Source organism: Suncus etruscus, chromosome 7 (genome assembly GCF_024139225.1).
Source record: "Suncus etruscus isolate mSunEtr1 chromosome 7, mSunEtr1.pri.cur, whole genome shotgun sequence".
In the NCBI taxonomy this organism is placed as follows: Eukaryota; Metazoa; Chordata; class Mammalia; order Eulipotyphla; family Soricidae; genus Suncus; species Suncus etruscus.
Window position 1 is genome coordinate 45,413,982 of NC_064854.1, and position 15,382 is coordinate 45,429,363.

The following is a 15,382-nucleotide window of genomic DNA, read 5'->3' on the forward strand; positions in this document are numbered from 1 at the left end:
TCTCTCCGGCCCCGCAATACTTATTATTCTAATGCAACATGATTCAGATGATAATAATGCTTTCTAACTGGGGGGAAATTTCTGAGGACTGGCATTGAACTGGAGGTTGGAAATTCTCTACTAGATACTGTTTTCATAGCTAATTTTCAGTACTTCACCTATTTTTTTCTTGCTAAAAACTGAACTAGTTCTAAAGTGAACTCTGTAAGATTGGTTACTCTGAGAGACTGTTGAGTGTATGAGTAATGATGTGAGTAAATGTGAGCAAATGAATGGAAAGAATTTTGAGCAGTATCTGGTATGTCATAAATACTTAGAAACATGCTTTGTTTTGCCACTTACATTAATCTATTTATTGATTCTTTGTGTGTGTGTGTATGTGTGTGTATGTATTGCTGGGAATGAGATCCAGGGTCTCCTACATACTTTGTATGTATTCTACCCATGTCCATTATAGTATGCATTTAATGCTCTTGCCACCTTAGAACTATCCTAGTCTTGTTTCTTGTTACTGTCAATTTTTACTGTCAGATGTGTTCTTTTTATTTTATAATACTAATTTTTCTTAATTTCCCCTACCCTAGATGATTTGGTGGCTCATAACTTAAGAGCCTCTTAATCCCCTGTCTAAAGTAGTAATTAAATTTAATGAAATTTAAATATAATTTCCTTGTCTGTGTGTAATTATTAAACCAGTAAGTTAAAACAAAATACTTGTCTAGAGTACAGGGGTGGGGAGGAGGGAGATTTGGGATATTGGTGATGGGAATGTTTCACTGGTGAAGGGGGGTTTTCTTTACATGACTGAAACTCAACTATAATCATATTTGTAATCAAGGTGTTTAAATAAATATATTACTTTTAAAAAAAGAAAAAAAAAGTTAAAACAAAATAGAAGTGAAAGAACAGACAGAAAGTTTCCAATACCATTTTATTTGAAATAGCAAAAGGAAAGGTTGTGACCAATATTTGAAAAAAATGTCTGTAGCATAAGAAAATTTTATGTGCCTAACAGTATAAATAACACGAAAATGCTTGTTTTTTTAAAACATATTTAAAAAATATTTGATGGGCATGAGATATTTTTAACTAATTGATGGACTAGATTCTGAATTTCAAAAGGAATAATTAAAATATTTTAAGTAGATTTTTTTTTGTCAAAACGGGAAGCTGTATTTTAATTAAATATATGATAAAAACATTATTAGTGGTGGTGGTTTTATTGTAGTGTAAATGCACTCAATTTCAGTGACCTATACTTTTTAAAATAGTTTAGGAGCTAGGGTGATAAGATAATGGGTAAGGTACTTATCTTGTACACATCTGACCTGGGTTCCATCCCTGGTACCCCATGTGGACCCCAAGCTTTCCAGAAGTGATCCCTGACTGTAGAGCCAGGAGTAAGGCCTGAGCACTAATGGGTGTAAATCAAAGACAAAAAAAATAGTTTAAACAGTTAATTTTATGTATATCTTACTACCACAATTACAAAATGAATATTATATTGTGTATGTCTCACATTGAAGCAAATGAAAGATGCCATCACTTTGAAAGTTAATTATTAAGAATAATATAGAGGGGGTGGTAAATTGAATTGATATCAATATGTTGTTATATGCTTCCTTCCATAACTGTATATGTATATGTTCTCATTGTCTAACCTGACTTATTTTTTAATAGGAAGGAGAAGCTGATGCGGTGCTCTCAGTGCCAGGTTGCCAAATACTGCAGTGCTAAGTGTCAGGTAAGAATGCTCTGCAAGCCCTATGTGAAACCTTCAAGTTCTCTGCTCTTTTTGTCCTTTTTTATATATAGTGTGCTATTTATTTTCTTTCTTTTTTTTTTTTTTTTTAGATAATCTTTGAGTTTAGCGCTCTGTGTTTTTCTTTAATTACAAAATATGGAAAATTGAGGCTGGAGCAATAGCACAGCAGGTAGGGAGGTTTGCTTGCATGCAGCTGACCCAGGTTTGATCACTGGCATCCCATATGGACATGGGTCTCTTGAGCCTGCCAGGAGTGATTTCTGAGCTCCAAGTCAGAAGTAACCCCTGAGTGCTGCTGGTTGTGACTCAACACCAAAAAAACCAAATCAAACCAAAAAAATCAAAAACAAAATATGGAAAATATTCACTCCTATTTTTTTTATACACTCCTATTCATGTTTTGTGACCTTAATCCTATTTTGAGAGATAAAAATAATTAAGTTCTGTCACATTTTTGTTTGCTTGCTGTTGAGGCCATACTTGGCAATTCTCAGGGTTTACTACTCAGGGATCAGTCCTGCTACTGCTCAGAACCATATGGGATGCCAAGGATCCAACCTGCTTCTGCCACATGCAAGGCAAGCACCTTGCCTGTTGTACTATCACTCTAGCCCGAACTTGTCACATTTTAAAATAGATTTCATCATAGCCTCTCAAATATGTATAAAATATATTTTTATTAATGTAAATAGCCTACTTCTTATTCACCTTTGAAATTATAATACATCTACTTGGATTATATTAAAATAAATTAACTTAATAATAATCTCATAATTCACGTGCTCTCATATTAGAAATATATATATATATATATATATATATATATAACCTAATAGTCTTAAATCAGATTGAAAGTTGTCATGCATGATAGTTTAAGTATACTTTATTACTGCTCTAAAAACTACATTTTAACAGGCTTCTGTTAGTAAAATATAAAAAGCACAGCTATATTAAGAATATAATAGCCAAGTACTAATCAATTTTTCCAAAAGGAAGTTAGAAAACAATCAATATAAGTTTTTAATTGTGCTGCATCATGTCATTTTTATCAGAAATAATGAAAAGAAGTAAGTATGGTAATTTATATTCTTTTAAATTTTACTTTATATATATTTGGTTTTAAGCCCATACTTTCTCATACTCAGGATTTATTTCTGATTTGGCTCAGGAATCACTCCTGGCAGTACTCAGAGGTGGTGCTGGAAATGGAATGGGGTCAGTCACATGCAAGACAAATGCCTTAACTTTTTGTTTCTTCACCGCCTCCACCCCCACTTTGTTTGAAGGGATATTTTATTTTTTTAAAGTAATAAAAAGTCTATAGTAATAATTAAAATTAATGTTAGCGTAAAGTAAAATCTTAGTAAAATTGTTTTAAAGAAATAGAAATAAGATAATCATGAGAAAATAAGAAATTAAGATAATCAATACTTTTCCAGTTTTTGTTTAAGAATCAACCTATGGGGTTTATGGTTCATGGTTAGCTAAGGTAAGTGTTTACAGTGATGCTGACATTTATGGTCTTGATGTACTCTATTAACCTCCAGTCCCTACCACAAGAGTGTTTAAGAGCCACCTCTACCCCCACCCTGTGTGTCATCTACTCCCCTCAATTTGATATTTTTAATCAATAGTTTAATTGTTATCAATTGATATTATAAGTAATATTTCCCTATCTGTAAACAGATGAGTGAGATTGTTTTTCTCCCTCTGATTTATTTAGCTTATCAGCTCCAATTTCTATCCAAGTTGCAGCAAACTGCATGGTTTCATCTTTCCTTACAGTTATATAGTATTCCATTGTGCATATGCCCCACTTATTTATTTTTATTTAAACACCATGGTTACAAGATTGTTCATAATACAGTTTTTTCCCCGCAGATAAAATTGTTCCTGATTTACAGCCATACAGTGTAAAACAACCTTCACCAGTGCACATTTTCCATATAAGTATCGTGTGCTAACGATTGTGGCACTGGAGTTCCCTAAGCACATTTTCCATCACCATTGTCAACCATTTTCCTCTCACCCCTCTCTGATACCCTTTTGCCTCCACCCACCTCTGGGACAGGCATTTACTTCTCTCTCTCTCTCTCTCTCTCTCTCTCTCTCTCTCTCTCTCTCTCTCTCTCTCTCTTTCTCTTATTCTCTCCCTTCTCTTTTCTTTTGTGACATTACGATTTGTACTATTGCAAATAAAGTAGTGCCATGAATGTTTTTTCCATATTAGACTTTCTCTAATTGCACTCTCTTCTCTTTGTGGCAAGCTACTATGGAATTGTCCTCCTGATTTTCAGCTCTATTGTTTCTGGATATCATCCCCATATTGCCTTTTATTTTCCTTATATCCCAGTAATGAGTGAGATTATTTTATGTTTATCCCTCTCCCTCTGATTCATTTTGGTCAGCATAATTTCTATGTCCACTCATGTATAAACAACATTCATGACTTCATTTTTTTCTAATGGCTGCATAGTATTACATTGTGTAGGTAGGTATACCACAGTTTCTTTAGCCATTCATCTCTTGTTGGGCACCTGGGTTGCTTCCAGATTCTGGCTATTATAAATAGTGCTGCAAAGGATATAGGAGTGCAGTGGACATTTTTGTATTGTGTTTTTGTGTTCCTAGGGTATATCCCTAGGAGTGGTATTGCTAGTTTGTAAGAAAGCTCAGTTTCCAGTTTTTTAAAGAATATCCATATTGTTTTCAAGAAAGGTTAGACTAGTGAATGAGAGTCCCTTTCTCCTCACACCTATGCCTGCACTGGTTGTTCTTGTTTCGTCATGTGTACCAGTCTCTGTGGTGTGAGATGGTACCCCATTGTTGTTTTGATTTGCATCTCCCTGATGATTAGTGATGTGGAACATTTTTCATGTGTCTTTTGACCATCTGTATTTTTTTTTTGTTTGTTTGTTTTGTTTGTTTTTTTTTGGGGCCACACCCATTTGATGCTCAGGGGTTACTCCTGGCTAAGGGCTCAGAAATTGCCCCTGGCTTGGGGGGACCCTATGGGACGCCGGGGGATCGAACCGCGGTCCTTCCTTGGCTAGTGCTTGCAAGGCAGACACCTTACCTCTAGCGCCACCTCACCGGCCCCGACCATCTGTATTTCTTCTTTGAGGAATGTCCGTTCATTTCTCTCTCCATTTTTATGCGGTTAGATGTTTTTTTCTTCTTCAGTTCTGTCAGTACTCTATATATCTTAAATATTAGTTCTTTGTCAGATGGATATTGGGTAAATAGTTGCTCCCGTTCCATAGGTAGCCTTTATATCCAAATTACTATTTTCTTTAAAATGCAGAAACTTCTCAGTTTAATTTAGTCCCATTTGTTATCTCTGCTTCCACTTTCTTATGCCCCCACTTCTTATTTATCAGTCCATCATTGGGTATTTGAGTTGTTTCCATATCCTGGCCATTGTATTAATTGTGACACTTTTTCTTGTGTAAACACATGTCTTCTTAGTTGAAAAATCAGATTCAAGTTATTTTAATAGAAATTGTTGCATATCTTAGTTTTAATTTTCACTTGATGTTATATCTAAAAAATTGTGTCATCTCATTTGCCCCATATCTGATAGCTTCCTGTGTTGGAGAGATAGTACAGTAGGTATGGTACTTACCTTGGTTCGATCCCTGATGCCATATCTGGTTCCGCAAGCCCTGACAAGAATGTTTCTGAGCAGAGTCAGAAGTTAGCCCTGAGCTTACACCACCATGTATGTCTCCCTCCCCAAATGATTTCACATGAACTTAAATATATATATAAAATATAAATAATATATAAATATACATAAATATAAAATAAAAAATATATTATATATATATTTGGTTTTGGGGCTGTACCTGGTGACACTCAGGGGTTACTTCTGGCTCTGCACTCAGAAGTCGCTCTTGTCAAGCTTGGGGGACCATATGAGATGTCAGGGATTGAACCCAGGTCTATCCTGGGTCAGGCACATGCAAGGCAAACACCCTACCACTGTGCTATTTCTTTGGCCCCTAAACAGATATTTAAATTAAATGAATTTGAATACTTTAAAATTTCTCCCAATCTTTGGTATTGCCAATGTACACAAAACTTACTTTTGAGTGCATTTCAGGATATTCTTCAAATGTATATAGGATAAGTTCTTTCTACTTTTATCAATTAAAGGGATATATGGATTTTGTAAGAGGCAGGGCAGGGTTTCCAAGCAGTGTCCAGTGAGCCACAGAGCCACTCCTGGCAATACTCGATTTGATCAGACATGTGGGCTAGATGGTTCAGTTCTTTTGTTTTGTTTTTTTTTTTTTGTGTTTTTTTTTTGGTTTTTGGTTTTTGGGCCACACCTGGCGGTGCTCAGGGGTTACTCCTGGCTGTCTGCTCAGAAATAGCTCCCTTTGGTCCTGGGTCGGCTACTTGCTGCAAGGCAAACTCCGCTGTGCTATCTCTCCGGGCCCAGTCCATATCTTCTCAAGTGATCCATGGCCATATATATATATATATTTTGTTTTGTTTTGTTTTGTTTTTGGGCCACACCGGGCGGTGCTCAGCGGTTACTCCTGGCTGTCTGCTCAGAAATAGCTCCTGGCAGGCACGGGGGACCACATGGGACACCAGGATTCGAACCAACCACCTTTGGTCCTGGATCGACTGCTTGCAAGGCAAACACCACTGTGCTATCTCTCCAGGCCTGATGGTTCAGTTCTTGGACCGTGCAACAATGTGATGTTTGAGCCACACCTGGCTGTGCTGGGGCAAGAGAAGGTTTGTGGTACTAGGGATTGAATTTGGGGCCTAGCATATACCAGGAATTCATGCAAGCCTTTTGATCTTTCTTCCCAGCTTTTGTACTTTGAATTTTTTAAGATAATACCAACTTGTTTTGCAAGAGTTTGAATTAATTAACAACTGACAGTCAAGGAGAGTACTTTTCCTAACGTCTTTGAATGTCTTTAATGAATGTTTAATTAATATTCAACATGACCTTTTCATCTAACTATAGAGTAATAATTTAATAAGAAATATAATTATTCTCTAATGAATTACATCACAATAAAACGACTAATTGGAGCTTTTGTGTCTGTGCCATTTGCTACCCAATAAATGAATAAGAGCAGAATCTATTTATTTCTTATTTTGGTGTTATATGAGATGTGCATGTGCATACAGGAGAAAAATCCAGTATTTCTCTTTTTTTTCTTTAAATCTTGATTAAGTTTACCTGTACAATTTTCTGCTATCTCACGTTCTCCTCTGCATGCAGTATTTCTTGACTATAGACAGAGTAATAATATTAAATAAGAAACCACAAATGTGCTACAAAATCAGAAGATCAGGTAATCAAGAATTCTGTCAAAAAGATAGTTAAATTATCCAAGAGAGAGTACTTAAGCTCTATGAGACTCAGTTTTATGTATACAAATAATTATTTATTAATATCTATTATGTGGCAGATGCTTTGTTAGTCTCGTTAGTCTTGCAAGAATCTCAGAAGAATTGGGTATTGTTCAATGCTCATTTTACTAATAAGGAATTGGAAGTACAATGCAATGGGAAGCAACTTGTAAAACTTCTGATTATTTTTAGAAGATCCAGCAGTTAGACTCTAGACTTTTATTTTAATTTTTAATCTTATATATTATTTATGCTTTAATATTCTGAGTAGGTGTAGGTTTTCATTTTATTCTTTTTTTTTTTTTCTAACTTAAAACATTTTTTTAAAGCCTCCTAGATGGTGCTTAGGAGAATTGGGACCTTTCTGGCAGTCTCAGCCAGATTTGACTCAGTGCAAGAGCCCAGAGATGTGGTACTGCTTGGGGATGTGGTTCTGCTCTGGCACTGTGATGAGGAGTTTTCAGGCCACCCCAATGGTATTGGTGGCTTTCAGGGTCACATCTAACCTTCTCAGGAGACCACATGGTGCGAGTAATCAAACCAATGTTGGTTATTTGCAGAGCTTATATTAGCCCCTGCACATGTCTTAGACCCCTAACTTTCTGAATTTTTAGTTTTAGTTTTAGTAAGAATACATTCAAATCCTTAAGGAATAAATTTAAAAAACTATATTTCATGTAACTTCAAATTTAGATATATAGTCAGTGAATTACTTTATGGCATAACTCAAATATTTTGGATGAACTGCTTTTGATGAACAGTTTTTAGTAAAACTGCTTTTACTCAGTGGCCTGAGCAGTGAGTTTTTCTTTTTCTTTTTTTAGGAATTCTCCTCCTCACTTTCATTCCCCCCCACCACCAAATTATACTTCCTTTTGTTGTAATGCTAAGGGGAAAAAACATAATCTGATTAGAATGAGTAGAGGGAATTTTGTGAGGGATGTGTCATTTTGATTCATTATAGTGCATATATTTTAACCACATTTATTAGCTGTTTACTGTAACATCAATAATAATGTCATGGTCAGATATACTGTTGAAGGTAATAGAAAATAGGCCAGTATGATGAAAGTATCAGATGTAACACCGACTAGTTCATATGTTTGGATATGTGTGGGGGTTTGATGTATTCATAGAGGTGAAGTGTGAGCCATAGCTTGAACAGAACATATGCATTTAAACTGCTCTGTTAAGCTCAACCTTAAGGTATAGCATTGCACGTTGTAATTATTGTAGATTGCTACCAAGCATCACAAAATTAAACTGACAAACTGAACTATGAACAGTAATGAACAGGAAGTAAAAGCACTTGGAATGGAAATTGATATTGAGGATATGAATTTGTAGCATAAAATCTATAATATGTGTACCCTAAGGGGACATAATGTTGGTTCACAAGCGTAGCATTTGATATGTGGGGCTGTGGCATCAATGAGTTGTCTGTGAATGGCTGTTGGGGAACTGTAGGTGTAATGCTTCCCTTGTGCCAAAAGGCCGGTATCAGTGCCATTGGTTTACACATTTCATTTTTAAATGTAAGCCATATAAGGGTACATTGCATAATAAAAGTTGACACAATAAAGAAAAATATAAGTCATAGTAAATATCCAGTTTCTTTCTTACACTCATGCTTCTGTTTTCTCGAGTTAGTCTCAAGTTAACTCTGACCACTCTTAGAGGTAAGTTGACTGTGTGTCTATTTTGTGAGTGGAAAAGATGTACCAATTAATCTTGCAGTAAACATATACTATTTCTAATACTGCTCAAATATTTCCTCAACGTTGGCTTTGTACTTCTGTGTACCTAAATAGTCATAAAGAGAACATCACAAATAAGATCAAAGAGTGAGATTAGGCTGTTTACTTATAAAAAAGCAAAATCACCCCAAAAGGCAGCAAGTAAACCAGTTTAAAGAAAATTTGCTACTTATTTCACTTTAGTTGAATTTCATTTGATTCATAATATGTACATTTCTAATTAATTGGGTCTATTGTTGGGCTTTATATATTTTTAAAAATACTGTGTCAGGGGCTGGAGAGATAGCACAGTGGTAGGGTGTTTGCCTTGCTTGCAGCTGATCCAGGACAGACGGTGGTTCGAATCCCGGCATTCCATATGGTCCCCTGTGCCAGGAACAATTTCTGAGCACAAAGCCAGGAGTATCTCCTGAATGCCATTGGGTGGCAAAAAAAAAAAAACAAAAAACAAACCCAAACCAAAAAATACCCACACAAAACAAAACAAAACAAAAATACTACAGCTGAGAAAGTTTTAATTTTGTTGATGATTATAGATGCCCTAAAAAAAAAAAAAGAGCCCTAAAAAGTGAATCATGTTTCTTGGTTTACACTTTATGCTTAGTTGTAGAATTATTTTTTTATTTCTGAATGAATCCTATCTTAGTAAACTCTTAGTAATGTGGTTTAATAAAATTTGTTTATAAAATATTATAACTGAGCTCTACTTCATAAAGAACTCTGTGCTGGACTTAGGATATGCATTGTAAAATTGTTTCTTATATGATTCTTAAAAATGTTTAAGTGTAAACTTTTGGATCACATTTAATTTTTTATTATTTTTTTTGGTTTTTGGGCCACACCTGGTAATGCTCAGGGGTAACTCCTGGCTATGTGCTCAGAAATCGTGCCTGGCTTGGGGGATCAAACCAAGGTTCACCCTAGGCTAGTGTGTGCAAGGCAAATGCCCTACCACTTATACCACCACTCTGGCCCCACATTTAGTTTTTTACTTCTATTAGGGTTTTGAGATTTTGTGTGTTTGGGGGATATCTGGATGGAAGGCTGTTGTTAACCCACACCCTGCAGTGCTCAGAGCTTACTGCTGGGTCTGGACTTGAATCATACCTGTCAGGGCTTGGGTGTGTTGGTGATTGACTCCTGGTTGGCCATATACAAAACAAATGCCTCACCGTCAGTGCTCTTTCTGGTTCCTGAGCATTTTTTTCCTATTTTCAATTTATATTCACCAAGTTTATATTCTTCTAGTTTAATTAACTTAAGTGAAGTCTGTATATTAATCCTTAAAATTCCATCTTTATCTCCATTACTCAGAGCCACCAATTCCTTATCTTATAGGGTACCTCAACTTTGCTGTTATGTCGGTATCCCAGTACCATTTATCTAAACCTGAATGTATTATTTCTTATGCCTTTTTTTTTGTTTGTTTGTTTTGTTTTTTGGGCCACACCCGGCGGTGCTCAGGGGTTACTCCTGGCTGTCTGTTCAGAAATAGCTCCTGGCAGGCACGGGGGACCATATGGGACACCGGGATTCGAACCAACCACCTTTGGTCCTGGATCGGCTGCTTGCAAGGCAAATGCCGTTGTGCTATCTCTCCGGGCCCTCTTATGCTTTTTTTTTTTAAATTTTGGGCCATACCCAGCAGTGCTCAGGGGTTACTCCTGGCTCTGTAGGCTCAGATATTGGTCCTGGCAGGCTTGGGGAACCATATGGGATTTCAGGAATTGAACCTGGGTTCATCCAGGGTCAGCTGCATGCAAGGCAAAGACCTTACCTCTGTGCTATCTCTCCAACCCCTCCTTTGCATTTGTTTTATACCTCTGACAAATTTAACCCAGGATCCAGCAGTCTAGCCTCAGTTGAAACCAGAGTGTCAACTCTGTTTGAATTCTTCTCTAGTCTACATTTAAAGAATCACCAAATTCTGCTGAGTTTACTATCTGAAAGCTAAATTCATTTTTTTTCCTTTTCTTTTCTTTTCTTTTTTGGTTTTTGGGTCACAGCCGGCAGCACTCAGGGGTCACTCCTGGCTCCACACTCAGAAATCACTCCTGGTAGGCTCGGGGGACCATATGGAATGCCAGGATTCAAATCACTGTCCTTCCACATGCAAGTCAAATGCCCCACCTCCATACTATCTCTCCGGCCCCTAAATTTATTCTTTTTAGCTTTTTAGATTTTCTGCCAGTACCCTTGTAAATATGATCAAATTCACTTTCCTAGATCAACTGAACTGTTTTCCTGCCAGTTGCTAGTCTATTTTCTAAATAAGAATTGGAATGATTATTTTACTCTAGAACACAGCATCACTTCTCTGTCTCTCAGCAGCTTAAAGCTCTGACTCAACTTACAGAATGAAATTCAAATTCTCTTACTTCCACTGGACTTAAATGCATGAGACCTGAGTTTGATCCCTAGCATCACCATCACAGCAATATCTCCCCCCAAATAAAACCTCCATTCCCTTGCCCCCCAAATAAACTCAAGAAGACAAACTCTTAGTTGCCCAATTGTGCTTTCTGGGCTTTTCACTCTATTAATCCATATAACCCAAACTCATATTTATTTTTTAGAACTCAGATTATTACTACTTTCTTTTTGAAACCTTGGAGACCATGTTTGTCTCTATTATCATATAGAAATTTAATTATTTTAATTATTGACTATTGCCTATTTCTGAATTTAGAAGCAGAAATTTTAAGTTCCATTTAGGAACAAAGTCAGCCTTGCAGATATATTCGGGCATGAGCTCTTCTATCACTTGTCACTGAACTATCTCCTTGGCATTTCTCTTGGCATTTTAGGTGTTTGGACTATGTTGTTGTTGTTTTTTACATAATGATGCAATTCTGTTGATTCAATCTAAAATGAGTGAATATAAATGAATGTTACCTTTTTAAAAAGCAAAAACAAATGGAGGAATAATGATGTATTTTGTGTGTATGAAGTAAAATTGTTTTATTCAAATGAATTTGCTTAGAGAAATATGAGGGGAGAGAAATAGAGAGAGTAATACATGTTCGAGAGACATCATAGTTTTTTCTTTCCAGAGCAAAAAAAGCTGGCAGGATGAATTTGACCTTAATCCTGCACTAGGTAAAGATAGTCTTATTTAGGGGCACAAGTGTTATTATTATCCAGGTTTATGGTTCTTTAGTTAACCAGGAGACTATTATTCCCGTTTCCCAAGATGTAATCATTCATTCTTGTTTCTTTTATCAATTTTCTGTCTTATGTCTACCCTCTGGCCTCATTCCATATTTTTGCTGAGCCCTGTCTGATTTGATAACGGCTTAAGGAAAGGCAGTCTTGTTCTACATTTTGATAGAGCATTCAGTAAGCTTTAATGTAGTAAGTCCAATCCCTATCGCTGGGTTTTGGATATGCTCTAAGGAGATTGTATGCAGGTGCTTAATCAATACCTGTCTATCAACTGTAACTTTTAGCCAGTCTACTTAACTTGCCAGTTTTCTTTTTCCCAGATTCTAGCATTTCAGATTTTCATATGCCTGTTAACTTATAATTCGATAGTGAACTACATTTCAGGATAAAGAAGGAGCTCACATTTACTTACTATTGAGTATTTTTTTAGGCATGGAAAATTATTTTCTTTTCTTTTACACAGTTCCATGGTCACTTATTTATCCCATGTTTTACTCATAGGGAATCTTTGGTAGTTGAGTGAACTGTGAGTAGAGGAATTTGAATATGTGGTTAAAAAAATACAAGGACAAGAATTTTATATAGAAGATATACAATTAATGGTAGCCACTAATCACAACTGAAATAGTTGAATAAGATGGCTTAAAATAATTTATTTTCTTTTCTGCATTTTTATTAATCACTTGAAATAGAAGGATACTGCAATTCAAGATTTCATTTCTATCTAAATTTAACATGGGCTGGATTCAAGTCTATGTTGACATAATTCTTCTCAGAAGGGGATACCATAATCATAAATTTCATTGAGAGACTATCTTAGAGATTTTTAGATCCATTTTTTCTAAAGATAGAATATCATCTTTTGTTTGCTTTTGTGCCTCATCTAGCAGTGCTCAAGATTTACTCCTAGTTCTGTAGTCAGAGGTTCAGGGGATCATATGGGATGCTACGGATCAAACCCATGTCTGTCATGTTCAAGGCATCTACCCTACCCACTGTACTTCATTCTGGCCTTAATAGATCAAATATCTTGTGAACACAGCTCATGCATTAGATAGGCTTTTCTCAAAAGCAGACTAAGTATGCATTGACACTTCCCATAGTACTCAAATGAAAACCCAATGTTTAACAGCATTTAAATATTTATTGAATTGTAGTGATTTGGAGCCTGAGAATTAGAGAGAAAGGTTAAGTTAATAATATTGAGGCTATTTTATGCCAAAAAGCATTTCTCTTCTCATTGTAATATCCCATCAAATTCTCAGCTTTCATGATCAAGCATCCAAGACCATCTTACACTAGTCAAAAAGAGTTGTTGAGATTTAATGTAGAAGTTTTCTCTTTGGATAGCATTAAATTTATATTAGTAATGTTATCTGTGTTATAAGTTAGCTTCTAAATGATACTAGTTTTAAATTAAGTATCATTTATTAAAACAAATGCTTCATATGCAAGATGTTCTTCATTGGTTGTATAATTGTAAAAACTAGACAAAGTACAATTGGTAAAGCAACTTATTGAACAATATTGTATTATAAAAGATTTCATTTGTATTATAAAAGATTTCATTAGTATTATAAAAGAATCTATGAATCATCTTTTGTAAAACCTGAAGATGAAATACTTAACTTCTTTTTTGCTTTTGGGCCACACCCTGTGATGTTTAGGGGTTACTTCTAGCTACAAACTTAGTGCTCAGGGATTCATCTGGGATGTTGAGGATCAAAGCAGGTTGGCAAGCCAAGTTCCTTACCTGCTCTATCTGCTCCAGCTCCTATATTTAAAAATTCTTGAATTAGAATCAGTTTTTCCAAAATTAACATGAAAAAGTTAAGCATTAGACCCAACACAGAGCTCATTAGGCCACTGCATTCACTTTGATGCAGGAGACGCATGTTTGAGTCCCAGTACTTTATGGTTCTCTGGGCCCCTAGAAAGAATTCCTGAGCATTGAGTTATGAATATCCACTGAGTACTGCTGATTTTGACCTCTAAAACAAAACTCAAAAGTTAAGTGTTTAGTGGCAATTTTGCTTTGCCATATAAAAATGCCCGAATCACAGTTGGTAGAACAAAAATAATATTGCTTAACAAATTTATGTAGCAAATTTGTAGTATTAGAGAGATATGAAAAGTACAAAGATAGCTATTTCATTTAGTAAAATATGGATAGATTATTCACAGCTTTTCAGTATTTTAAGTACATTTCTATTTTTTTTTTTTTGGTTTTTTTGAGCCAAACCCATTGGATGCTCAGGGGTTACTCCTGGCTAAGCGCTCAGAAATTGCCCCTGGCTTGGGGGGACCATATGGGACGCCAGGGGATCGAACCGCTGTCCTTCCTTGGCTAGCGCTTGCAAGGCAGACACCTTACCTCTAGCGGCACCTCACCGGCCCCCATTTTAAGTACATTTCTAATTATTGTCTTTTTTTCTCATTTTTTCTCTGTTTTTTAAACATTTTATTTAGAGGTAACAAGGAGAGGGGAGGGAGAGGATAAAAAAAAAAGAATAATGGGGCCTGAGAGATAGCATGGAGGTAAGGCATTTGCCTTGCATGCAGAGGATGGTGGTTCAAATCTTGGCATCTCATATAATCCTCTGAGCCTGCCAGGAGCAATTTCTGAGCATGGAGCCAGGAGTAACCCCTGAGCACTGCCAGGTGTGACCCAAAAACCATAAAAAACGAAAGAAAGAAAGAAAGAAAGAAAGAAAGAAAGAAAGAAAGAAAGAAAGAAAGAAAGAAAGAGAGAGAGAGAGAGAGAGAGAGAGAGAAAGAAAGAAAGAAAGAAAGAAAGAAAGAAAGAAAGAAAGAAAGAAAGAAAGAAAGAAAGAAAGAAAGAAAGAAAGAAAGAAAGAGGGAGGAAGGGAGGGAGGGAGGGAGGAAGGAAGGAAGGAAGGAAAGAAGGAAGGAAGGAAGGAAGGAAGGAAGGAAGGAAGGAAGGAAGGAAGGAAGAAAGGAAGGAAGGAAGGAAGGCAAGCAGGCATAAACTTTTCCAAAGGAGTAAAAAGCCCTGATACACAAACCATCATGAAAGTAGGAAAGTAAATATCTCAAGAGAGGAGATGCAGGCAACATATGCTCAGGCACCATGTACCTAGGTGACATCCATGACATTTTTCAAATAAGTAGATGAAACACTTCTGAAATTCATATGGAAAAACAAACCTGGATTGCTAGGCAATTCTCAGGAAAAAGAAGGTGGGGGCATCACTTTCCCCAACTTTAAATTGTGCTAAAAGCAGTAGTAATTAAAATGACATGGTATTGGACTCTCAAACCAGTAGAATAGAATTGAATTTTCTAAGGTAGA

The 15,382-nt window shown here is 36.0% G+C and overlaps 1 protein-coding gene across 1 annotated transcript in view; it reads left to right on the top strand.

The window, feature by feature from the left end:
- SMYD3 (SET and MYND domain containing 3) overlaps nucleotides 1–15,382 on the top strand; it is an 834,473-nt gene that overhangs the window by 156,443 nt on the left and 662,648 nt on the right. Inside the window, exon 2 of the mRNA XM_049776664.1 lies at nucleotides 1,681–1,744. Coding sequence (XP_049632621.1) covers nucleotides 1,681–1,744 — 64 coding nt within the window. The remainder of the gene's footprint in view (nucleotides 1–1,680; nucleotides 1,745–15,382) is intronic.